General features: G+C 37.0%; 1 protein-coding gene across 1 annotated transcript in view; it reads left to right on the top strand.

Annotated features, from left to right (window-relative positions):
• The window catches only part of PLXDC2 (plexin domain containing 2), a 414,157-nt gene that overhangs the window by 204,730 nt on the left and 182,078 nt on the right, over window positions 1-27,349 (top strand). The window contains exon 4 of the mRNA XM_004285697.4: window positions 11,100-11,169. Within this exon, the coding sequence (XP_004285745.1) occupies window positions 11,100-11,169 (70 nt within the window). The remainder of the gene's footprint in view (window positions 1-11,099; window positions 11,170-27,349) is intronic.

Here is a 27,349-nt window from a genome sequence, read left to right as displayed (position 1 = left end):
TCTCATCCTGAAGTTATTAAATGATAAAGCTTTCACAGGACTCTTTTGCAAGGAAAATGCTTCGTAGCACAGAAAAATTAGCAAAATATAGATGGACTATAATGTTCCTTAAGAGTAAATATAACTAAAAGCAAGTAGGTATAATTCTTGTGAAAAATCTTAAATTGTAGAAGATGAAAGACTTAAGACATTTTGGAATTGAGATTTCCTGAACAAGCTAGCATTTTAGTATCTTTTAAAAATATATTTTATACCTATTTTCAATATCTTTTTTTTTGTCTGTTTCTTCTTACTAAATTACAGCCTGTGACTTAGGTGGTGGATGATTACTCTAGGCAAAATAGTCAAGGTCTCACATGGTTTGTTTATAAATTGCCTTCCCATCAGCACTTCTGTGCAGCCCCAGAAAGTAGGTGTCTCATCCTTTTTTCACTGAAGGTGCTCTGTTCCACTCCAGTGGGACCAGAAGTAGAACACTTTTAGCCACTCTCAATTAATGATACATTGCCAGGAATTTCTTGTTATGCAGCCACTCTCTGAGAAGAAATGCGAAGTAAGTTTTGCTCCTGATAAATAGGCTGAGTTTAGGCACCTGAGCCCTGATCCCTGCAGAGCAAACTGTAGATATGGGTAGGCTGGATAAAGGAGCAGCTCTTGGAAGCTGTGTTCAGAGGCATCAATTTACTTAGCTTTTGAAAAATCCAGAAATTGCCAACTGTGGCAGAATGTTAAACGCTGGTGAATCTGCATGAATGATGCAGGGGGCTCTTTGGATTATTCTTGTAACTTTAATTTGAAATTATTTCCAAGTAAAAAGTTAAAAAAAATAATAAAAGGGGAGCTGTTAGCAGAGGAGGTTGAAGAGTTAAAATTGGACCTGGCCTAAATTTTGATTTCAACCTGTAGTCAAGTTTTGAATGATTTAATCATCCTTCCCAGGAGCTCTGCCAGCACTGAATTCCAAATCTTAACACATTGTTACCAAGCAAGGACTCCCTGCCTGATGTGCATAGAAGCCAATACTGTGACACCTTTGTTTGAGAAAGGAAACAGCTTTATTGCAGGTTGAATGGCTGGGAGGCAGGCAGGGCTTAAATCTGTCTCAGATCCAAGTCTGGGGTGAAATTTAAGGGGTTAGGGGAATTTCAAACTTGGAAGCTGATTGACTAGTCTCAAGTTACTTGTGCTGCTGGGAGCTGGATTTTCCTTATTGAAGGACTTCTCACTTCGTAAAGGGCACCAGTGGAAGCATTTCTATTCTTTGAGTTCTGTAGACTGAAGAGTCTAAGTTCCAGGGTCAGCCTGGAGGCCTGGGTTCCTGTCTTGCACGTGAGCACTGCTGCCTCTGTAAAATAACTCCAGGTTTGATTAATCAACAACCTGATTGAAGGGAGCAAAACCAATTTCAGCTGGTCAGTGTTTTACCTGCTGTTTCAATGTCAGTTGAGGGGCACCTTGATATAGCGTTTAAGCATGTGGACTTAGAAACAGGCTGCCTGGATGTGAGTCCCCACTTTTGCCAACTATAAGCTGGGTGACTTGAAATCTGTTATTTACTGTCTGTTAATCACTTTCCTCAGCTGCAAAATGGGAATGACAATGGTACCTACTTTCTAAGGTTGTTACTAGAATGGAATGATTTAACATTTGTACAATGTTGAAACCCTGGCTACTACAGCTCTATTGATGTCTGTTAAGATCGATACTAACCATCGTCATGTGAGCATTTTAACTTTAAAACAGTCATTTTCCAGTGACAGGAAAGAAGGGAGGACAGATTATAATCAACATAGGCAAGGGAGGACATTTTCAAACTGTCAAGGATGAACTCATAGGAATACTTTTCCTGCCCTGTCCAAGTCCCTGGTCAAGGAAGTAACCAGTGTCATTGCCCTCAGGTGTACGGGGGCTGCAAAGAGGTTTTGCAAATCATTGCTTTAAAGGTGCTGGGCTAGGAGGTACCTCTATCCTTTACTTCCTTAAATGGAAAATTTCAGGTCAGTTGAGTGCTAACAGATGAAGTGAGATGATGTTATCCTGAATCAGGTCTATTTATCCTTTTAACCCATTTCACGCTTGTCAAAGCTTCCTTACAGCACTGTTTTAGAGTTTCAAAGACCATTTATATGACATAAAGCTTTGACCACTCCAAGTGGGATTCCTGGGGCAGTCTCAGTAGCTCTGGGAGCTTGTTAGAAATGCAGAATTTTAGCTCCCTTCCCCCCAACATCTACTGAATCAATCTATTTTAAACAAGAACCCTAAGTGATTGCCCTGCACACTCAGGTTTGAGAAGCCTGGTAGAATCACTGCCTTGTTCCTAGAGCAGCATGAAAAATTCAGAAGTGACGTCTGGTTCTCCCCTTTCCCTACCTGCCCTCCCAGGGCTTCTTTATAAAATCCTGTTTTACTTTCTGTGCCCCTGAACAGACTTATGTTCTGCACTCCGCCTGAATGGTAAATAGTCACATTAATTTGAATGATTCTCAAAACATGCAAGTATAGGCAAGCTACTATAAGCCAAGTGTTTCTGGGAACCATGCAATGGGAGAACTCAAAAGATATGATGATAATTCACTTCATCTCAAGTTCATATGAGCAAGCATCCGGTAACTGCAAAATGTTTACATTTTGTTTTCTAATTTACCTGTAGTCCCACGCAGAGTGTCATTCCATAGGCGGGGTTAATTAAGTTCTCAGCTCTGTTATGAAAAAAGTGCTGAAGCTGTTAGAATTTCTAACTCAGAAAATCAATTCAGTTGATGGGCTTTATTTCTAAAAGGAGCCACTCCCTTCCCTGTATATTTGCATATTGATTAGTCCCTTTCCATGGACATTTTGATATTTTAATTAGGTTTCCGGTGTTTTCAGTCACTGGATTAAAGACCCATGTCCTGTTCACTCCTCCCGGGAGGGTGAGAGTTTGTTTAAAATTGCATTTTGTAAAAATCCGACGTAGTGAAACTGTTTCAAGTCATCCTGCCCTGCAGTTATTTTATTTCTGGAATATACTCAGCTCTTTTATGGCCTAGAAGCAGGATCTTACTTTAGGGTATACAAAAGAAGCTTGCACTTCTTTCAACCACATGGAAATGCCTCTGCATAGTACATTTTCTCTCTTTAGTAGTTGCTTGTTGTGGAAACTTACTGATTTAAATCTTTCTATCTATATCTACATACATATACATATATATACTCATATTTCTATCATTCTACTATCTGTCGGTTTATGTTACTTTTATAAGTGAATATATTTGTTAAATAGGTGAATAAACCAGTGAAAGGCCATTACCATTGACCATTGTAAAAAAATAAATAAATCGATGTTCTGTAAGTTTAGAGAATAGGCCCTTAGATCTATCCTTGGAGGATAAGAAATGGAAGCATCTGATCCTCAAATGTGCAAAAAAGAGTAGTTCAGGCTGTACCCATTACCTGGTGAGAAGGGACCCACCGCGTTGCCATCAGACCTCAGTGGTGTGCAGCTCACTACAGCTCCACCCAGCATGGCACGAGTCCCTGTGATTCGGTGCATTTCATCTGAGAAGACTGCTCTGTACCTTCCTCAGATTTGTGCGTGTGTGGCTTTTGCCTCAGGCACCTGGGAGCTTTCTAGCTATTTTCCTTGTTATTAAATTTTAAAGAAAATTAAGTTATGTCTACTGAGAACAAAGCTATGAGTCACTGACAATGTTAAGAGTATCAGGTAGAAAAACACAGCTATAGAAAGTCTGTTAGTAGGTAGGAAAAGGATCACCTAGTGTAAAAGAAGGGAGATAGAATGATATCGTGGTCAAGACTCAGGAGTTTTGGAGTCACGCATATTGGATTGAAATCCTGGCTCTGCTACTACTGGTGGTTTGAACTTATTACTTGTCCTTCTAGAGTTTTGTTTTGGAATACTTTCAGGCTCATAAATAAACTTGGAAAAATTATTGAAAGCGTTCCCATATAGCTTTCACCGTGCTTCCCCAAATATTAACACTTTACATACTCATGGTACAATTATCAATACCAAGAAATTAATGTTGGTGTGATACTCTTAATGAATCTACAGGCCTTATTCACATTTTGTGAATTGTCCCCAAACCATCTTTTTTCCTATCCAGAATCCAATCCAGGACCTACATTGCATTTATTTGTCAAATCTAGTCTCGTCTCCTCCAGCCTATGACAGGTTCTCCATCTTTCTTTATCTTTCATGAACTTGACATTTTGAAGAGTCTTTGCCAGCTATTTTGTACAGTGATCCTGATTTGGGGTTTGTCTACTGCTTCTTCATGATTAAACACAGGTATCTATTTTTGGCAAGAATACTAGGGGAATGATATTTTGTCCTTCATCATGCATCACACCAGGAGGTACGTGATGTCAGTATGACTGGTGATGTTAACTTTGATCACCTGCTTAAGGTGATGTCTGCCAGATTTTGTTTCTTCACTGTAAACTTACTATTTTTCCTTTGGTAATTATCTAGTATCTTTTGGGAAGATACTTTGTGCATATCAACATCCTGTTTCTTGTCATACTTTTACCTAATTTTAGCATTCATACTTGCTAAATGCAGGCAAAATACTTAGCATAATGTCTGATATATTAAATGCTAATTTCATTCTCCTAACACCAGTAAATACAGTAGTTATGATTATTTCAATATAACAGAACTGAAAACATCATAACGTTGCTGAGGAACATAATGTCTAATTGTCATATGATTCTATTAGAAAAGGAATATGCCTGCATTGATATTAGAAACAACATATGTCAAATCATTTCCATCTACTTATTAGGAGTCAAACAGGGAGCTATTTTTATTTAGGAAATGAGTTTTAAGGAACTACTGCTATGCTAGACGCCTTCAGGTACATAATATAATATTGACTCAGTGCTTATGAAGGTCCAGGTGTCATTTGGTCGTTTGATCCTTAAAATAACCCTTTGAAGAAATGTATTGACTACAGATGAGCAAACTGTGCCTTAAAGAGGTTAAATGATTTACGAAATCACACAGCTACAAAGTACCAAAGCTGGGATGTAATTTCAAGTCTGTCTGACTCTAAAACCATGCTAGATCATTCAAAAATTAGAAAAGAATCTTTGAAAATTTAAAAATAAAGTTCCATCTATTTCCACTAAAAGAAGATTTTAAAATTTGTGTCTGTGGTTAACAAAGGACTGCAATAATCTGTTCTAAGCATTTATAGGTGAATGAATTTTATGTGGACCTTATTCAGGTTCAAGAATGTTTTGTGCATTATGGAAGAATATGTCACATCCCAATTAAGAAATTAAATTTATTCATAGTTATATATAAAAAGTTATCTAATAAGGATTATTCAATCATTTTTATTTATTAGGGATATAAATATTACTGGAAATAAGATAATTTATTCAGGTATTTCGATGAAAGCCAGTATCACTAGAAATATCTATGTAAATAAAACAAAAAGTATCTTTTCTTAAAATTTTCATTTCCTCTCAAAGTTAATATTTGACCTAAATAAACAAACTGACTCCGTCTAACTTTTGAAATTGTCTTTGGAAAAAATAACACAAATCTCACTTTGTCAATCATCATCATCACCATCATCATCCCACCTATGTGACAGCTTCAAGATACAAACATGTGCCCTGCAAACATGAAATGATTTGAATGATTAAAAATAGAATGTTAAAATATATGTATAGAAATTAATGATTAATCCATGAATTTATTCTTAAATAAATGGATACTGCCCATATTCTCTGGACCCTTTGCTGTCATGAACTCAAGAGATCAGCAGTTCCTAAAAGAGTAGTTACTACTAATATTTTTCCCACAAGCTGCTTTCATCAAGACTATACTTTATAAAGATGAAATCAAGGCTGGGGGAACCAGAAAAGTATAACCTTATTACTGTAAATAAGAAGCTGTCTTAAAACAAAAGGCAGTTTTTATTAATGACCTTTTAAATGGCTTTTAGGATTATAAATGTGCCCACTCCAGATTCTTAACCTAATAGTTTCTGTCTTCAAGGTCTTACAAGCATTGACTAATTAATTTATCTTTGTAATACCACTGAGAAATAGGCAAACAAGTAAACCTGGAATAGTGTTTACATAGGTTTATAATTCTTGTGTTATTAAGAAAGAATGAGCAGAGATCATAATAATTAGTCAGAAGCCGGATGGCGATAGGCATAAGAAAAATATGTAAAAGAGGCAGTAAGAGGTGGGGACGCACTTAGAGATCTCCGAGTATGGCCCTAATTGCCTCTGATAGTCTGTTCCCAGCAGTGATTCCGCGGGGCATGCTGTGAGGGAGCATGATGTGGTTTTAAAAGTCACAGTCATACATGGCTGTACCTGCCATAAATTTGCAACACACCACCTAGAACCTATCTATATGCTTCTGCAAACTTTTCAAAGCATGCTTCATAAATTTCTTCTCCCCCCTGTGATACTTCCTATGCTTGTCTCAAAATTATGATACCCCTCCTTTCTGCAGAGTGTAAGGAATTAGCAAATTCAATTGATTTTATTTATGCCACACATGCTTGTTAAAATTTCACTTCTGAGTTTTCATTTTATATTTCGCCCTGTTAATTAATTTATTGTGTCTTCACATGACAGTTTTCCGAAATGCTTCTTCCTTTTACATTAGATATTTCTTATGGGATGAGATCCAAGATAGGAAAACATTCATTTCTGTCATGTACATCAATTAAGTCAACTAAATTTCAAAATTACGTTTCTTTTTCTGTTTACCCTTCTGATTTCAGAAGGGTCCTCTGTGGCATTTACAATTTGGGGTTTTTTTTTAATTATATAGTTAAAGGATATGTAATTAATTAGTGACACAGCAAGCCTTCTCACACCTAACCAAAATAGCTCTTCTTCCCGTATTCATCAATTCAGTTGGTGGATTATGGTCCACCAGTCACCCAGCTAGAAACCTGTCCTACATTCTAGACAGCTCTTCCCCGCTCCCAGCTTTTATATACAATTAATCACGATCCTTCCAGTTTTACCTTCTACATATATTTTCACAATCCCTTCCACTCCCATGCCTTCAGGTCTCATCTGACTAGCTTCTGGTGATTCCTTTTAAAGAGTTTCAATGCCATCTCCTCTGGGTTAGGTGTTCTCTCTGGGTCCTTACTCTGACCCTGCCTGGTCCTACTTGTTTATCCTTCCATGTTGCTCTCCTGCACCATCTTCTGAACTCCTTGAAGGAAGAAACTGGGTGGGACTTACTGTATGATGCTCAGACCCTGATTAAGTGCCTGGTACATATAAGGTGTTGAATAAATGATTTCTGACTGCATGAATGAATGAATGAACAAATAAAACTTTCCTTTAGCTCCCCGCCCATGCCTGTTTTATATACCATACTGAGATAAAATAATGATCCAATTACCCAGAGGGTAATTATACTGAATATATAATAAATTAGCTTAAAGCCCTTCATGAAATTCTAGTGCTTAATGATTTTTGTTTATGTTTCAGTAGTTTGTGTGTGTGTGTGTGTGTGTGTTTGAGTGTGTGTGTGTGTGTGTGTCTGTGTTTGTATGTGTTTTAAGGAGGGATGATAATTTTCAAAAATTTGCCTTTAAGTGTGACACGTCTTATCACTTTATTTTCAATAGCTCAGTAATTAAGAGCATTGTCTTTGTTGTCTTTCAAATCTGGGTTTAAATTTTGGTTTCCCACTTGGGCCATTCTTAACCACCCTGATGCCGAGTTTCACTTTGAAGCAGTTAAAATCTGAACCCCATGCGGTTGTTTCACGTGTGCATGTATATAGAGAGAATGCTAGGTGAGATACAGTAGGAAGCCTAACTTGGGCTAAGAAGTCACGGTAGGACTCTGAGGATGTGACACTTCGCGGTGCCTCTTGATGCTTTGCCCCATATCCCTTCTGCCTCCCTGAGTTCACTTGAAGCTGTGGGAGGCAGCTTCTAATATACTAGCAACTCCTCAGATCAAGTGCTGTGGCTCTTCTCTCTGCCTGAGGGTAAGCAAGGGTAATCCTGGGGAAGGGGGGATTCATCTGCCCACAGGAGCACCTTTGATCGACAGGAGATAGGCGTTGATGGATAAGTAGCCCAGCCTCCTAACCTCCAATGAGATGATTCTGAGGCATATTTTCCCCCCACTCTTTCTCAGAAGGTCTCCAAGGGGAGACCTGGCTATAGTGGTAACACAACCAATAGCTGTTACTAGTTTTTCTCTTTTCCTTGTCTCACTTTTCCCACCTCCTTTAGCAAATGCTTCCTAGGATCACCTTCCAAACAAATTATCTGCTCCAAGTCCTTATGTCAGGTTTGGAGTACCAACCAAACTAAGCCAAAGAACGTGGGCGCCATGACCAGCCAAGGTTGAGAGACCATTTCAGTCAGAAGAGACATCATGTTGAAGTACCAGAGCCCAGGGTTAAGGGTGGCAGTTTCAAGGAACTAAAAGTTATTCTAGAAGGCTGGCCTGAACAGAAAATACGAAGGGAGAATCTTAAGGTAGGAGAGACCAGTTAGTGGTGGGTCTTAGAACTCGTTTTCACTATTTTGGCATGATTCCAGGGTCAATGGGATTCTAGATTGAATGATTTGAAGTGGGGGAGTGATATGCTAGATAGTATGGAGAATGAATTCCAGGGAAAATGGAGCCAAGACACCTGTAAGCAAGTTATTACGCTAAAAGTGATCTATACTAGGCTTCCCTGCTGGCGCAGTGGTTGGGGGTCCGCCTGCTGATGCAGGGTACTCGGGTTCGTGCCCCGGTCTGGGAGGATCCCACGTGCTGCCGAGCGGCTGGGCCCGTGAGCCATGGACGCTGAGCCTGTGCGTCCGGAGCCTGTGCTCCGCAACGGGAGAGGCCGCGGCGGTGAGAGGCCCGCGTACCGCAAAAAAAAAAAAAAAAAAAAGTGATCTATACTTGGAGAAGGGTGTCAGTAGTACCTGGAGAGAAATGGGTAGATTTCACAACTATTGAGAAGGTAACACCTTTCTAAATTGTCATTGCCATTATTAGTGTGAAGCAGGCCATGGTGATAACTAAGGTATCTGGTCATTTAAACAGGGAAACATTTCAATCATTGATGTTGTGCTTCAGGATAATATATCAGCAATTTTTCCTTGAGAACTTATTTACTTCTCAAAAACAGTCTTTAACTTATATATTTGTTTATCTCAATTTTATTCTAAAATATTTAAACATTTGTTGTGGCTGAAAAATTGTCATATTCCTCTGGTTCATCTTTGATATGTTAGTGATAGATGTTTAAACCAAACTCTTATTCTGGAAGTGAGAATGCCAAAGGGCTGTAAATTTTACCGATTTGCACATGAGCGTGGAAATAAATTAGAATGATGGAGAACAGTGTACTACAGCAAGTGCCTTTATAAAATTATGTCTGACCTTTTCTTTGCGATAATGATTTTGCCACTGAAGCTTTTATGTTAGGGTTATTAGTAACCACTCATTTCAGTTAGTGCAGTGAAAATAGATTTTGTTGTTCCCATTAGTCAGCATAAAATAAAAATGAAGATAAACCCTTTCTGAAGATGCAGCTTTCATTAAAAAGGAAAGAAAAAAAACCTAATGGAAAGTCACTGTAAATTTTGAATGATTAATATCATGCCAAATAAGTCATTAGAAATCTCTGATGGATATAAAAAAGCAATCATTTGTACAATTGGAAAGAGCTAAATTTAATCTAGCTATATATAATTCTCTTTTTTTTAAATTTGTATATTGGGAGAGATATGATATAGAAACTGTTGAATTTTAACATAATAACCTTTTACTATAGGTAGTTTGTACATGCTATTAGGCTCTAAATCAGCCAATTAATTTCCCTATGGATCCTTTTATTTCAGCTAACCACCTTTGTTATAGCTCCCTGTTTTTCTTGTTTCTTGCCTAATAATAATATATCTGGTTCATATCATTTCAAACATACACAAAATCTAGGGTTTCTTTTTCTTTGTTTTGCTTTGTTGTGTGTTGTTTTTATCTTACTATCTATCTATATAAAGAGATATATAAAGATATATTATAAATATATATATCCAAAGCTTCAGATCCCTTTTTAGAAAAAAGAGGGGCAAAATTTATGAACTTTCTTCCTAAGTCTCTCCAGTTTTCCTCTCTACAAAGTAAAAGTAGCTTTCTAGTAACCAGAATTTTTTATTCTTTGATTCTGTGCTTTTAAAAGTGGACATAAAACGGTTGACCCTTGAACAACACTGGGGGTTAGGGCTGCCAGTCCCCGCGCATTTGAAAATCCACACACTGGTATCTCTGCCTCAAAAATAAGGAAATTGACAAATGACTCACCCAAGGGCTGGATAGAATCAGGACTCAAACCCTAGTTCTTTTGATTTCATATATTGTGATCTCTAATCAAAGTTTTCTCAACACTTTGATAATTTAAAGATCTGTAAAATGAAAACACAGATACTATATTTATCGGAAAAAAAATGCCTCATAAGTGGAACTGGCCAACGCAGTTCAAACCCTTGTTGTTTAGGGGTCATCTGTATACTGAATCTGGGGAGTTTATCGTATCTTAAAAATAAAAATATCTGCAGGTCTAGATCTGTAGGTGCAAAATATCTTGTTCCGTAAAATTGCCTTTTGTTCTGGGATGTACAGAAGATAAGTTGAATATATAATTTTGTAAAATAAATATATATTTTTTTAAATTCAGTGAAACTTGACAGATAACATGCTCTACTATTTTGGAGAAGATTAATCAAACTAAAAAGAACCCTAAGATTATCGTGATGGCTGACCTACTTTGTAGTGGACAACTGAGAGGCAGTGGTGATGTTAAAGAGAATAGCTTGATTCAGAGTTGAAACTTCTAGATTCCCTTTGTAACTGAAGAACAGATCAACAGACCACAAGAGCAAAACTTTATTCTTTTCACATACTTTAAACATTTAATTACCAGGGGAAAAAATCTTTCTTTCCATCCAAGATTCAGGTTCTAATAGTCAACTACAATAATAATGGTGCGAAGTAGAGCATCATTTTTTTTAGGTAGAAGGCTCTTCATTTTACATTTACTATTATGCACATTATTGATTTTCTTTTCTGGTTGTTGTTCCTTGCAGAGAGTGAATCTGTCCTTCGATTTTCCATTTTATGGCCATTTCCTACGTGAAATCACTGTGGCAACTGGGGGTAAGTGGTTTTCTACCCATTCGCTCTAAATTATCTACAGTTTCACTACAGTTACTATTTTTAATTTACTCCATATTTCAAAAGGGGCATTTATTGGGAAAACCATTGTCTTATATCACAAAGTCATGGGTATAAATAAAACCTAAGAAAGAATATAGCTATTGGGAAAACTCTTCTGCAGAAAAAAATGTAGTTATAATAATTTTCAGCTTAGATTCATCTCTGCTTTCTTTCCAAGTTTTATTTCATTTTTGATAATATGGAAAATGATTTCCATGCTTTCACTTCATGAAAGCGAACAAGAGCTTAGAAAGAAAAGGTGCTTAAGAAAGCTATGGAAGTATTTTCATTTTCTTTTAATTTATATAGTTGATCGATATAAATTTATTTATATATCAATATATACATTCACATTCAAAACCACATATTAACTTTAGTTATTTGATTGTTTTTTTCCCCCCTTTAATGCCACCTAAGTTGACTGACAACTCATTTGAGTTTAAAAAATAAACACTGAAATTCAGTTTGAATTCTCTCCATTTTTTTTTTCTCCACAAACTTTGGAGGCTAGTTTAGAGATTAGCAATAGCCTAGAAAGGCAATTATCATTTTTTATAGTATATCCCAGGAGTGAGAAAAATTTAATCTTTGATTGCTACTAGCAGAAATAAGCAAAATGCCGGAGAATATCGCTGCTTGCCTAACATGGAGTGATAGAGAAAGTAGAAGAATGAGAGAAAAACATAAAAATGGAAGAGTAAGTAAAGAAGCAAGTTAAAAGAAATCCATAGATGTGATGAAAAGTCTGTGGATGGCCCAAGCCTAAAGCACCACAGATCAGAGTCCCTTTCCTTCACTGGGTTTTATTATTGGTCTTCTGCTTGGTATGGGAACCATGTTGGTCGCTATTAACATATTTCAGCATAAGACTTAGAAGATATGTAGGATTCAGAAGAAGATTTGTAATCAGAAATACCAATAAGCAAATAAAAGTTCTGAGTACCATCTCTGAACACTGGTAAATAAAGCTACCTCTGCCTTAGGATTGTGTAGCCTAGTGGACTATTAGACAAAGTGAAGCAGAATGTGGGAGTTCCTTAGAAAATACAAATGATGATATTTGTATTTTGAAAACATCTTATTTGTAGATATTTGTAAACATCTGTGAGAATCCTTTAAGACTTTATAGAGAAATTATTATTTAAGATATTTCTTGAAGGAAGTTATAATTTCTGTGATTATGTAGGGAGGGAAGAGTAGGTCACAGGGAAGAATATCTTGAATAAATACTATACAGAAGAGGAAATTGGTGGAATATGTTTGAGATAGTAAATAATTGAGTTTGAATGAAGCTGGGTGTAGCTTTACAAAATTATTAAGATGTGAAAAGTAGTTTGGGACAATTTTATAACTGCCTCGAGAGTCCTTAATTAGATAATTAGATAAGTAATAAATGTAAGCAGCTGAACCAAGATATTTTGTAATGCTTTAAAGTATAAAAAACTGAAGTTAGTACACATAATAGGAAGAATATTGCAGTAGTTTGTGTGACAAATATTGAGGGCCTTGCTGATTCTGAGGCTTCAAACGAAAGGAGAGAAATGATGCTATTAGCAAAATTTACAACTCTAAGCAGAAGAGCTGGTTTTAGGGAAAAACAATGGCTTCAGTTCAGAAACTATTACATTTTGTGTAAAAAAAGGACTATATATAAGTAAAATTTACACAAGGACCACGTCTTTATGAGCTCACCATGTATTTTTGTGCTAGTATAGTGCCAGGCATTTAATAGACATTTTAATTAATGTGTTGAAAGACTGAATGGAAAGAAGAAAGGTAAATTGAAAGATTGCCCCTATAAGCTGTGGATTACCTCACATCCGCTCACATCTTTAAAGTATGATATGAGCATGGTTATCTTATAACATGAATATTAGGCATGTTTTCTGACACTTAGGTTACCGGTGTTCCACTGAATTTTTAAAAGTGAATTATTAATCACATTTGTTCAAAGTCTGTACACACAGTGGTGAAAATATGGGCAGCTTTGCATTTTCTGTTTCTCAAATCGTTTTATGTTTAAAAGTCTTGTCAGTGATTCAGCCAATATGAAGTAAGATTTCCCTTAGCTGAGTTGGTAGGAAAAAACCCAAACAGACGGCTATATCATGTTTACTGCTTCAAAGTACCATTTTTCTTTGAAAAGATCCTCAAAGTAAGTGAAAAATCTGGTGTCTTGAATGATCTCTATGACACTAATGTAAAGAAACCTTTTTTATTTTTTGCTTAAGAAATGCTAGTATGGCACTTGCATATATAACTCTATACCCTGTTTAGAGAAGCACAACTGAGATAATTTAGACATTGACCTGGGTTTCTCCAAAATGGAACCAGAATCTCCTGTAAAAGTTTTCAGCTAAATAAATAGCTTGTCTACACTTCCATTGTTTATTTATTCAATCAGTATTGGTTGAGCCCCTACTGTGTGAAAGACACAGTACATGATACTTTGGTTTGTACAGAGAAGAATAAACTGTTGTTCCTCCAGGAGCTTAGAATCTAAGAGGAAGGAGTATATGACTAAGCAATAAGACAAGGTTGACTGTGAGTATTGGAGGAGCAGAAAGTTGCTCCAAGAGGAGATCATTCTTATTGCGTGAATCAAGAACAGGTTTGTGAAAGAGCTAACACTTGACGTTGGCCTTAAAGGACGGTGGAATTTTAGCAGGCAAAGAAGCAGGTTGAAAAGAGGTGAAGAGGGAAGGGACATTCTAGACAAGGGGATGCTGAGATAAGTGACAGTGCTGAGCCCATACTGAACATATTTGGAGGTCTGTCAAGTAAATCTGTTTATCTTGAATGGAGACTCAGAGTAAGAGTCTAGTGAAGGGGAGATGGGAAGAGTGATGTAAAATACTTTGAACTTTAGACACTTGGATGATATCCAGTAAGTATTGGGTTTCTTTGAGTAAAGAACAGATCTGGCCTAATCTGGCAGTGGAGGACAGGGTAAGGTTAGGCAGTTACAGTCAAAGAAAGAAGCAAGGTTTTCAATACTTCTACATAGAGTATAGTGCCTGAAGCCAGTGAAGGGCACATCATTTGAGTTGTCTGATCATTGTGTTTGCAAAGGTTTTCAGCCAAAAGGATTCATTAGGACACAGGTGAGTAAAGCTAAGAACAGCTTGGAAGAGGACTTCTGAATCATAGATTTTCAACAGATCTCTTCTGATTAACTAGGTGTTATAAGCAGATAAACCTACCTGACAAATGTTCATCATCTTACAAATCTTGAAAAAGTTATTAACCATGAAAGGCTTGGAAGAAAAATGGAAACCAGAAGTCAGATTAAATAAAGTTGACTGAAGGCCATTGCAAATAGACCAGGGACTGGGATTTTTAAGTAGGAACACATTGGTTTCTATGAAACTGAAATGAACAGAGATATTCTATTGACTGTCAGTTCTCTTTGAATGTGTCTGCAAATTCCTCTTGAACCTGTTTCTACGTTGGATTTAAGATAAAGAAAGTGAAATGTTAAAGCGCCTATTTTAAATCACAATTCCCTTCATTCCTACCTCACCGCTTCTGCATTTCCCATGCCTCCTTAAAATCTCTCTCTCTCCACATAGACACTAATTTTGACTAAAATGAACTTAGACAATGTCTTGTGTTATTGCTAGGATCAATACCATTTCAAAACAGAGAGTAGTTTAAAAATACAGATATATGCATAATTTACTGTGACCCATCATTGTGTGTGTATGTATAATGTATATACATATATATTTCATTGTGAGTAAAATTAAGTTTCTAGTTAAAATGTAAATAAAAATCAAATATCCGGTCATTTATTTATAAACTGCAAAAATGAATCTTTGCTTATTAAGCATTTTAATTTTCAAAAGCTTCAGTCATCCATACAAGTAATGTACACAATGAATTGGAAATACCATCTTATTTTTTGGTTCACTGGCAGCAGAATCTGAAAGCATTCTTTCATCTTTCTATTTTAAAAATACGTCAGAATACAAATATTCCAGGCATTAAAAAACTAGTCCTCCGTGCATTTTGTACAGATACTTCCATTAAACGTACCACTAAGTTGTGTTGTTTGCATATCACACTGCCTTTTATTACCTTTCCATATGAATACTTTGATTCTTTTTAAATTCTAGGCTGCTAAGTGATCTTTTAAAAGCTTCAAAAAGTAGATTTATGTGTGAGGATTTGATTTTTTAATTCTTGCAACCATCACTAGTAATAATACTTTTCTCATGAGTCCATCAGGGGCACTACATATAACTAAGATGAGAGGAAAATGGGAGGTGGGAGAGGGTGGTAAATGATGCCTGTTATAATGGGAGAGAGAAAAGTTGACATTATCCAGATAATTCTGGCCCTCAGATTTTAAGTATGTAGACAGATGCTGATTCAAGATTAAAATCATGTGTGGAATTTTAAGCAAGTTTCACATGAGATTAGGAATCAAAGATGACGTGAATTAAAAGGATAATAATGAACAGGTAGTACTTAACCTTGGTTATGTGAAGGATTTCCTCCTTTCCTTTCTACGTGAATTTCTAGTTGGAGATTTAGATTTTTTTGTCAGGATATGAAAAGTTTTATTGAGAAGCCTACTTCACACACATCTTTTCTTTTTCCAGTTTGATATAATTGACATACAGCACTCTATAAGATGTCAATTTTAGTTCTATTTTATTCTGTTTGCCCCATGAAAACTAATAAAATGTAAAATGTTCACTAAGTAATCAATGTTTAATATCTGAAAAATTAATACATGGCACTAAAAAAGGTCAAACATACAAAAGTAAATATATACAGTCGGCCCTCCATATCCGTGGGTACCATGTCCAGGGATTCAACCAACTGCGGATTAAAAATATTTGAAAAAAAAAATTTTTGGAAACTTCCAAGAAGCAAAACTTGAATTTGCTATGAGCTGGCAACTATACATAGTATTTACATTGTATTCACAACTATTTACATATCATTTACATTGTATTAAGTATTATACAACCTAGAGTTAATTTAAAGTATGTGGGAGGATATGTGTAGGTTATGCGCAAATACTACACCATGTTATATAAGGGACTTGAGCATCCAGGGATTTTGGTATGGGGGTAGCGGGTGTGTCCTGGAGACTGAGGAACAACTGTGTCTCCTTTCTTCCCATGCCTCCTAGTCTACTAGTACTCCTCTCAAGGGAAAAAAAAAGTTGCTCTTTGAGCTATGGTATCTTAAATTCAAATTTAGACTAATTTCCTATATCTTGTCAATAATCACTTGTTTCCCCCCGCCCCTTTAAGTCGCCAATAAAAGAGGTTAAAAAAATATTGCATATTATTTTGATTGGGTTTTGAGGAAGTATATTACCAAATCTTCCAGCTTCATTTTTATTTTTGCTTTCAAATAGCAATATTTTAATTGTGGTCCCAAATAATATTTCATGCTTTTTAGAGGTACGTGATTAATAACAGTTATAAAAGGCTTTTTAACAGCAGAAGAGAGTTAGTTATTACTCATGATGATTGATTTATAAATACCAACCTCACCGTCTTTCAAGTATATAACCTCATATAACAGAACTTGATTGCTTCCATTAACCTTCTGAATCTAGTGAAAAGGTAAATGGAATTATTTTGTATTATCATTATATTATTATATGTATCTGGAGATCTGATACATGACGGGAAGTACTGAAGGAATAGATGCTGGACAAAAGTAAATCCATTCCAATTTGGTTCACTAATTTAAAGTAACAAACTCAAGTCTCAAAGATTCCTGGAGAGAAAGTTAAGTTATGTGATGTCTGCTTTGCTATGTCTGAGTGATTCTCTGGATATACCTTCTGAAAGTTCATCTCACCTGTCCTCCTTGATAATTTACTCCCCCAAACTGTCTAGTGTCCCACAGTAGATTCAGCAGATTCACCAGCATTACTACATTTCCCTGTGGCTTTATGAATTGCGTATTCCACAAGCCCTTTTATTTCTCCTGTGTAGCGACATGTCATATTTCATCAGCACTGGGTCCTTGGGATTGGGGGTGAAGTGTAGCTGGAGATTAGAGCGACAGGAGACCCAGAGAGGGGTCACCCAGGAGATAGACTTGAGTCAATATGAAAAATAGCAGAGGCAGAAACGTGGGTAGAAAGGAGGACAATTATAGAAAAACAAAAAAGAGAGGATCATTGGTACACACTGGATAAGTCATGATTAGTGACAGGACTGGGGGAATGCTGATCCATCAAAATGAGAGTCTGGGTAAAAAGCAGATTCTCCAGGCTCAGCCCCTTCCATCACCATCACAACCACAGAGGAGTCTACCGATCACTCCTCTGGAAAGCACCGTTTAGCCTTTTGTGGATCCAGGCTTTGTTTGAAACATTCGCGAATACTTAGCTTTCCTCCTTTCCTAGTCACTGCATCAGTAATTCAGATAAATAATAGTATTACATAGATGCTCAAATACATCACCCAATTGAAAACAAAAGGAGTCTAGGTGACGCTAGTAAAGTAACAAAGTACAGCAACTGTTCTAACATTGTCCAATCCTGGAAAGGGGAGAAAGATACTAAGTGAGGCAGGATTGACTTTGGACTCTGGACATTTCAGGAATAAGTTCAAAAGAGTTCTATTCCTACAGAAGCCAGCAAATGAAATTCATTTTCTTCGAGAAGCAGGCTGGTATCTAGATTAAGATAAGTAGACTCTTGAATCAGAATGTGGGTCTTCATAAGTAACACCAGTCATAGCTATTGTGATCTTCAGTAAATTACTTAATCTCTCCCACCTCAGTTTCCCAATCTGTAAGATAGCATAATGAAAGTTCCTAGTTCATAAGGATTTTTGTCAAGAGTTAACGAAGTAATATGTGTTATTAATACCTATTTCATAGAAAATGCTATAAAACAGCATATATTATTATTACTCTCCTTTTTTATATGTATTTTTTTTCTCTTTTATTCCTTTTCAAAATACATTTTCTGTAAAGCTGTGCTTGCTTGTTAGTTTGTCCGTTGTTTCCTTTGATGGCATGATCCATAGCTCAGGGGGTGTTTAGGGACTTAATTCTTCATTATCGCCTTTTAAAGTCTGGCTCATCCATTCATGACTGGGAGGTATAAGAGTGTTTAGATGACCTGGGATATCGTCTTTCTCAGCATGGGTATATCTGTCATCTCTAAGTACACTGCAGAATCTCCTCTAAAGGCCTCCCAATGCTGTGACTGTATCTGAAAGTCTTACAAAGTTTAGCAGTTTTGTTAACACATGGCAGAAGAATCTTGAAATGTTTCTCTAAGTGTGATATTATGGGTCATAACTGGGTAACAGGCATTATTATAATCAGCAGGTCATGCATATCTTTATGCTTCTTATTCTACCCTTTGTAGAACAAGAACTTTAAGGACAAGTCATCAAAGCATAAAGTTAGTTATGAGTAAAATGATGGGGATGGGGATGAACGTTCCCCTGGTGCCTCTAGGTTGCCTTTCATAGACTAAGGATCCGATTAATTGCTAATAATTCAACTTGAAAATGTATTGAAGACCCAATCCTAAAGGAAAAATTAAATATTTGTTTAGTTAAATTTATATGTGATGTTTTGCCTTTGAATTAGGAGACGGATTTCTTTATGTGCACCTGTTATGTCAATGCTAACCTTTATTATCAGGATCTTTCCCTATTTTTTTTTTTTTTAATACACCACAGAAAACTAGTAAGTATAATACGGAAGCAACTCAAAATTGTGTTCTGACTTCAACTGATACAGCTCTGGAGCTGAGACATATTATTAAAAAGAATAGGTCTAAATAAATATTTTGTTGGCTATTTCTTTTTTAAATTTATTTATTTTTATAAATAAATTTATTTATTTATGTATTTATTTTTGGCTGAGTTGGGTCTTCATTGCTGTGCGCGGGCTTTCTCTAGCTGCGGCAAGCGGAGGCTACGCTTCGCTGCAGTGCTCGGGCTTCTCATTTCGGTGGCTTCTCTTGTTGTGGAGCACAGGCTCTAGGCGTGTGGGCTTCAGCAGTTGTGGTTCACGGGCTCAGTAGCTGTGGCTCACCGGCTCTAGAGGGCAGGCTCAGTAGTTGTGGCACCCGGGCTTAGTTGCTTCACAGCATGTGGGATCTTCCCAGACCAGGGCTCGAACCCGTGTACCCTGCATTGGCAGGTGGGTTCTTAACCGCTGTGCCACCAGGGAAGTCCCTTGTTGGCTGTTTCTAATAGGATTATGGTGGATTTAGATTACCTTGTTGATCTGACTAGCCTGAAGGCTACAGAGAGATTTTCATTTTATCTGCTGGAATTATTGTTCAAATGAGAGGTTTCTGCTGAAGGCAAAGAAAATGGGGGGAAAAAAACCTTTTTAATTGTTTTATTATCAATTTCCACAGCTCCTTTAAAAAACAAGCATCTTTTAGTTAATAGCTTTTAGAGAAAATCAATAGTACTTTTAGATTACTCCAGGAAAATAGAAAGAGTAAAAGAATTTGGAACAATTAGATTTTGCAAATAAATAAATAAATAAGTAAAAATAAACCAAAACTGTATAAGTGATAAAAATGAAACGTCTTTTAATTTTTAAAAATTGTGGTAAACATACATAGCAAAAGATTTACCATACTATTTATGAAATTTAGTCATTGAGCTCAGCTCTGAATAATTGTTTTTCTCCTGTTATTCTTTTTAAATGGTAATCTCTTTAGATAACTTATCAGTTTCCTCCAAAATGCCTTCAAAAGGCAACTTTTTCCCAGAACTTTATGCCAGTACATTCTTGTAAGCAGAGTTTACTGTTCTTAGTAGGTGGCAGAGAGAAAATAAACTATTCATTAGAGAAATATTTGTGAAGGTCACAGCCCAAAGACACAGGCCCACTAAAGGCTGAGAAACTTCTAAAATTGAAACACAAAGAGAAGAAAGAATGGAAACAAAAATAGAACACCCAAGAACTATGGGATAATAATAAAAGATGTAACATACACATAATTGGAATATCAGCAGAGAGAAAAGAAGAACAGAGCGGAAGAAATATTTGAAATAATAATGGCCAAGAACTTTCCAAAATTAATGACGGACACCAAACCAGAAAGCTCAGAGAACACCAACCAGGCAAAAAGCACAACTGGACATACCAGTTTCAAACTGCAAAAAAAAAAAGGCAAAGAGAAGTTCTTAAAAGAAGTCAGAGAAAACCACACCTTACTACAAAATACCCAGCCAATGCTCCTTGAAACTGTCAAGATCATCAAACAAGAAAAGTCTGAGAAACTGTCACAGCCAAGAGGAGCCTCGGGAGACATGATAACTAAATATGATGTGAAGTCCTGGATGGGATCCTGGAGTATAAAAAGGACATTATGTAAAACTTAGGGAAATCTGAATAAGGTTACTTAATAATGCAGGTAATAATTATGTATCAACATCATTTCATTAATTTTGACCAAGATATGGTCATACTAATGACATACTAATGTAAAGTGTTAATAGTATGAGAAACCAAGTGTGCAATATATGGAACAACTATCTTTGCAACTTTTCTCTGAATCTAAACCTATTTATAGTAAAAAATTTATTTTTTATAAAAAAGGAAACATAAGTGGCTGCTAAATATATGGAACAATGTATAATCATACTCCTAATAAGAGAAATGCAAATTAAAACAACAATGAGATATCATTTCTACTTGTGATTTATAAAGATTTTTAAAAAGCAAGTTTTATAAAGCAATAATTTTTCTAGGGTATGGAGAAAAATGTAGTCTCTTAGTTATAATCTATTAAAATATAAAATATATAACCGTCATTTCTACTTCTAAAAATGTACCCAGTAGGTACACTCACACGGGTGTGAACTAATGTATAAGACTATCCATTGCTAAAGATTGAAAACAACCTGAATATCTGTCAGTAAGGGTGTTCAAGTTGTGGACAGATAAAATAAATTATCATGCACTCACAGAGTAGAATTCCACGTACCCTTAAGCAGAATGAATAGCTCCAAGCATCTAGTGAAAAAAGCAAAGGTGCAGAACAGTGTCACATACATATACGTGTGCATGTTTATATTTATATTTAATAAATATTAACATGCACACGTATATGTATGTGACAGATATATTTAAACATGCATAAACTAACTGAAATAATTTGAAAGAAACATACATATGCTTTCAAGTGCATAGAGAAATCACTGGAAAGATATACAACACACTATTTGTTACCCTTAAAGAGGAGAATTGATGGCTTGCTGGAGATCAGGAATAAGGAGACATAAATTTGACAGTCATCTCTGCATTTCAAATTATTACTTTGTTAATGTATTATCCTTTCAAACACTATTAGTATTTAGCATTCTTATTGGTAAGAATTGATAGGGAATAAATTCCTGAAGTGTATATGTTTGTTTTCATTTTGTATAATTTTATAATAGATACTTATTTCAAAAAGTGAAAATTCAAGAGTATAAAATATAAATCTTGTTTCATAATTATTTTTTATTTCCAAATTTCTTATGATTTCGAGTTTCAGGTAGTAAAATTTGTTTGTGAAATTGCCATTTTTATTGAGTGTTCATTTAAATTGTTTATTGAAGGGTTTATCAATATATCTAAAGTTCCTGAGGATAAACCTGAATTAACATCAAACTGCTGAATGTGACATTGTGAGAAGGTCAGAAAAAAGATTTGGGTGATTCTTGGTTTAAATGTATCGGCCATATTAAGAAGGGTAGATATCCCCATCTAATTAATCAACACATATTTTTATGTTATTAGCAACGATTTATTTAACAATATGGTAGTTAGAAACCAAGAACAAATCCCTGAGTATTTTCTAAGGAGAAATAGGAAAATGTAAGTGTTTTTATCTGTGAACTGAATAGCTGTGTCTCTCCCCAAGTTCATATGTTGAAGCCCTAACCCCCTGTGTGAGTGTATGTGGACATGAGGCCTCTAAGGAAGTAATTAAGGTTAAATGAGGTCATAAGGGAGGGGCCCTGATTCAATAGGATTGGTGTCCTTATAAGAAGAGACTCTAGTGAGCTCACTCTCACCCTGTTTGAACTCAGAGGAAAGGCCATGTGAGGACTTAGCAAGAAGGTGGCCACGTCTGTAAGCCAGGAAAAGAGTCCTCAACACAAACCAAACCTTGCCGGAACCTTGATCTTGGACTTTCCAGCCTCAAGAACTGTGAGAAAATAAATTTCTGTTGTTTAAACCACCCACCTATGATATTCAGTTACGGGAGCCTGAGTCTGCTAATACAGACGTCCAAGGAACTTAATGACTTTGGGCTTTAAACTAGGCAGGAGTCAAACTCCAGAAGTATAGATTTTCTGGACCAAAGTGATACTTAAGTTCTTGGCAATGTCCTGATTCTGAGTACCTGTCCCTTGGCCAAGCTATAAGGAGCAGAGCCAGCCTCTGAGAAGCAGAAGCTTGGCTGGGTTTCAGGGCTGGCCACAGCACGGTGGAGAATGAGAAGGGCAGTAATACTTTCCTGAAGCCACAGCAGAGAATCATTCAGAATAACCAAGACACCCTGTGGAAGGTGGGTAGATCGCTCCTCAGTGAAGGCGTAAGGTCCAGGGACTAGTGCAGGCCAGAAGGGAAGAATTCCAGACTACAGGATTCCTCCAGAAGGACAGGTATATTGGACAACAGACAGCTGTGAGCTGCCCTCAGTGGATATACTGTTGGACAGAAGGAAAGAATGGCCTGATGGGGCAGCCCACAGATACCTCAGTCGAGTATGTGGTCGAGAATGTATAGAATGAAGGATTTCGGGACCAGCCACCAGAGGCGCTCATGAAGGTGGTGGTGGAGGTGAGGCATTACGTTAGCTCTCTGTCTGTGCAAATATCTATATTGAGAAATCTGTGTCTTTTTAATATGGTCCAGGTGGCTTCTGTATTTCAGTGTATTCCTTGTGTAATAAATAACCTGTCTGTTCTATATACATATAGAATATATAAATTACTTGCCTTTTCTTTCTTTTTTTTTGGCTGTGCCACACGGCATGCAGGATCTCAGTTCCCTGATCAGGGATCGAACCCGTACCCCCCGCATTGGAAGCGTGGGGTCTTAACCACTGGACCACCAGGGAAGTCCCTACTTGCCTTTCAATACACATATAGATGGTACACCGCTCAGGTCAAGGACACAAGCATGCATTTCTTTTTCCTCTAGTGGTGATAGGTTGTTAGTGCAGTGGTTGAACCTATGGCATTTCTCCTGTGGTTTGGCACCATTAGTACTAGGCTCTCACCTACTGGAGGTGGGGGAGGTAGGGGTGGAGCTGCTATTCAATTCAGTTTAAAAAATCTTATTTTCATAGACTAAACTGCAACTGTGTTTTTCAACACTTCATGCTTCGCAGGTGGCTGCCTTGGAACTGATAAAATGTTAGAATGAATAACAGGTTCTGCCTCAGTTTTACCTGGAGTGCTTTTTAAAAATGTGGATATCTGGGTCCCACACCAGACTTGTGTATAGCAGCTGCTCTAGAATTTCTGCATTCGAGGGGCAAGTGGTCAGGAACCTGGTTAGAAGATGAGGGCAAGGGAGGGATGAACCTAGAAAAATGGTCTTTAAGCTGAGTTTGCATAGTGTGCACACTCTTTTTTGCATAGATTCTGCTTCATTTTAATAGAAAATTTTTCTAACGTTTCATATTCAAAGTGCATGTAAGATTTGTATTTTTAATTAATTATTACTATTTTATTTGGGGAGATATCAGAAAGCTGATGTGGATAATGGGAGTAAAGACTCCATTCCAAACCAACTCTAGACACTGCCACCCTCTTAATTGGACTTCCTGGCATCAGGACCCAGGAATCTGATTTCCAATAATTCCCCAGGTGATCCTCATGTTTATTATGCTTGCTAATGGGACAAAACACATTTTAAGAAACACAGCGCTTTTATATAACATCTGATCAGTGGAGACCGTAGTAAAAACGAACTTATAAAAATCTTTCTGCTTACACCATCAAGAAAGCTATTAGGGCTTTCCTGGTGGCACAGTGGTTGAGAGTCCGCCTGCCGATGCAGGAGACACGGGTTCGTGCCCAGGTCCGGGAAGATCCCACATGCCGCGGAGCGGCTGGGCCCGTGAGCCATGGCCGCTGAGCCTGTGCGTCCGGAGCCTGTGCTCCGCAACGGGAGAGGCCACAACAGTGAGAGGCCCGCGTACCGCAAAAAAAAATAAAAGAAAGCTATTAGAGTTTTCAGGCATAAATTCAACTACAGCTGCCTATAAACCATAAAAGGAAAAGAAGTCGCTACTCATCCCTAGATAGCAGATCTAATTACTTTCTTGTAAGAGTTTGCTTGACAGGTCAAGATGTAGACTACACAGCACAGGATTCTTCTTACAAGGCTCAATGTCACCTCTGCTTTGTGTCTGTCTTCCAGAGTTTTTCACTAGGGATGTGTACTTGTTATTTTCACTTTTTTGTTGTCTGGCAGTATTTAAAGACAGTTTGTGACTGATGTCTTTCATTAACTTTTCCCTAAAACTGTGTTCTAAGCAACAATATGATTTATCCCCTCCCGCCCCTTTCTTTGTTATGCTGTTTTCTTTAGGTTATAAGGGCATTCTGTATATTCATATCAGCATTTCCACAACACAAAGCGTAGTTGACAGTCTCCTCTTAGCTTAACATTATAGTCCTGTGCCATGAGGGTGAGAAATCAAAAGGGGGATAGAAGAGAAGGATTTTATTTTTTCCCTTCGGTGATTCAATAAGACAGTATCTGTAACAACCACCTCGGTCAAATAACCCATTCTCTAATCTCCAAAATATACAGGCAGTTCATGTAGCTCAATATAAAAAAAACAAACCCAATCCAAAAATAGGACATTTCTTCAAAGAAGATATACAGATTGCCAACAAACACATGAAAGGATGCTCAACATCACTAATTATTAGAGAAATGCAAATCAATACCTCAATGAGGTATCACCTCACTCCAGTTAGAATGGCCATCATCAAAAAATCTACAAACAATAAATGCCGGAGAGGGTGTGGAGAAAAGGTAACCCTCTTGCACTGTTGGTGGGAATGTAAATTGATACAGCCACTATGGAGAACAGTATAGAGGTTCCTTAAAAAACTAAAAATAGAACTACCATTCGACCCAGCAATCCCACTACTGGGCATATACCCTGAGAAAACCATAATTCAAAAAGAGTCATGTGCCATTCATTGCAGCTCTGTTTACAATAGCCAGGGCATGGAAGCAACCTAAGTGTCCATCGACAGATGAATGGATAAAGAAGATGTGGCACATTTATACAGTGGAATATTACTCAGCCATAAAAAGAAATGAAACTGAGTTATTTGTAGTGAGGTGGATAGACCTAGAGTCTGTCATACGTAGTGAAGTAAGTCAGAAAGAGAAAAACAAATACCGTATGCTAACACATATATATGGAATTAAAAGAAAAATGGTTCTGATGAACCTAGGGGCAGGATGGGAATAAAGACGCAGACGTAGAGAATGGACTTGAGGACACAGGGAGGGGGAAGGGAAAGCTGGGACAAAGTGAGAGAGTAGCATTGACATATAGACACTACCAAATGTAAAATAGATAGCTAGTGGGAAGCAGTCGCATAGCACAGGGAGATCAGCTCAGTGCTTTGTGACCACCTAGAGGGGTGGGATGGGGGGGTGGGAGGGAGGCTTAAGAGGGAGGGGATATGGGGATGTATGTATACATATAGCTGATTCACTTTGTTATACCGCAGAAACTAACACAACACTGTAAAGCAATTATACTCCAATAAAGATGTAAAAAAACCAAAAAACAAAATACCAAGTAACCCATTCTCAAAGTGAACAACATTTGTAGTAGCTTCTTGAAAAATCAAGCCTGCGGGTACAACAGAGCACTTAACTTCAGAGAAGTGACGTAAACACCAGTCTGAACAAATGCTGTGCCACTTCTGCTCAGCTTACATTAAAAGCAATGCCTTTTCTAAGGTTAAAGTCTTTTATACAAAAGCTTTTTGTATCATAAATGGAAGGGTAAAGGATGTATTAAAAAATTACTTTAAAATTCTCAAGGATAAAGAATAAATTCATAATTAAAAAGTTTTCACGAGTTCCCAGTTTTGAAAAGGCAGAATTCAAAACAAAAATGTCCAAAAAATGCCATTTTGCAGTCTTGATTTTGCGACATATCAATCTGTTCTGGGTTGTTTGTTCGAATGCACATGGCCCCAGCCTTTCCTGTGAGAGTCAAACTTGCCACCTCTAGGCTCACGCAGGCCAGCATGGACCCCAGCGTTGTATCCAGAACCGCATATCAGGTTTGTCAGTTCCACTCCCAATGCCTAGGTTTTGGCTTGAAGAGGTTTGTGTGCTGTTCAGCTTGAAGATACTGAGAATCTACCTGTTACTCAGAGAAATATTAAAGACAGTTTATTAACATTGAACACTTAGGATGAAATTGTTTGGCTTACTGAATAATTTTTTTTTAATTGCCAAGTTGTCCATTTTCATATAGTTAAGCACAGTCCATCACCTTCATTCCATTTGCCTTACACGCAGAGTAGCTTCAAGCCAATAAATATCAATGATGTCCAGTGAGATATTTGTTTGTTCAGCTATATATGTCAAATCATGAGCAATCTTAAAACCACTGGGACCTTCTAACCTTACGTGATTTTTCTTCCTCCAATAGATGCAGTTTGAGTATTTAGACCTCGACATTTTGGCAGTCCTGATGAAAAGCTATCCCTGATGAAAAGCCACTTGGTAGCAATGAAAAAGTAATTTCTTACCCTGATGAACTTGATAGTTTAAAACTAGGGGCAATATATTAGAGGTTGTTTTAAAAGAAAAAAAAATAAGCAAGCCTACATCTGGAAGCAGCATTTCTGTTGGTGGACTATAGTTTCCACATCCTGTGTTCATTTCATTAGAATCTTTTTATTAATGATTTCTCTACTACTTCTGACATATCCTTAAACCCTCCCAGTGTTTTAATCAAGGATATGTTGGTTCTGGCATTTGGTCACAACAACCTTCCTGTGCTTTAACGCAAATGCTAATGAAATGCACGTCAGCCTGTACAGAATGAAAGGAATGGAGTATATAAATCCCCATAGTACAGACTCATTATTCCTTTCTCTTTTTTCAT

The sequence above is a fragment of the Orcinus orca genome, chromosome 2, assembly GCF_937001465.1.
Source record: "Orcinus orca chromosome 2, mOrcOrc1.1, whole genome shotgun sequence".
NCBI classification, from domain to species: Eukaryota; Metazoa; Chordata; class Mammalia; order Artiodactyla; family Delphinidae; genus Orcinus; species Orcinus orca.
This window is presented reverse-complemented; position numbering and strand designations above follow the sequence as displayed.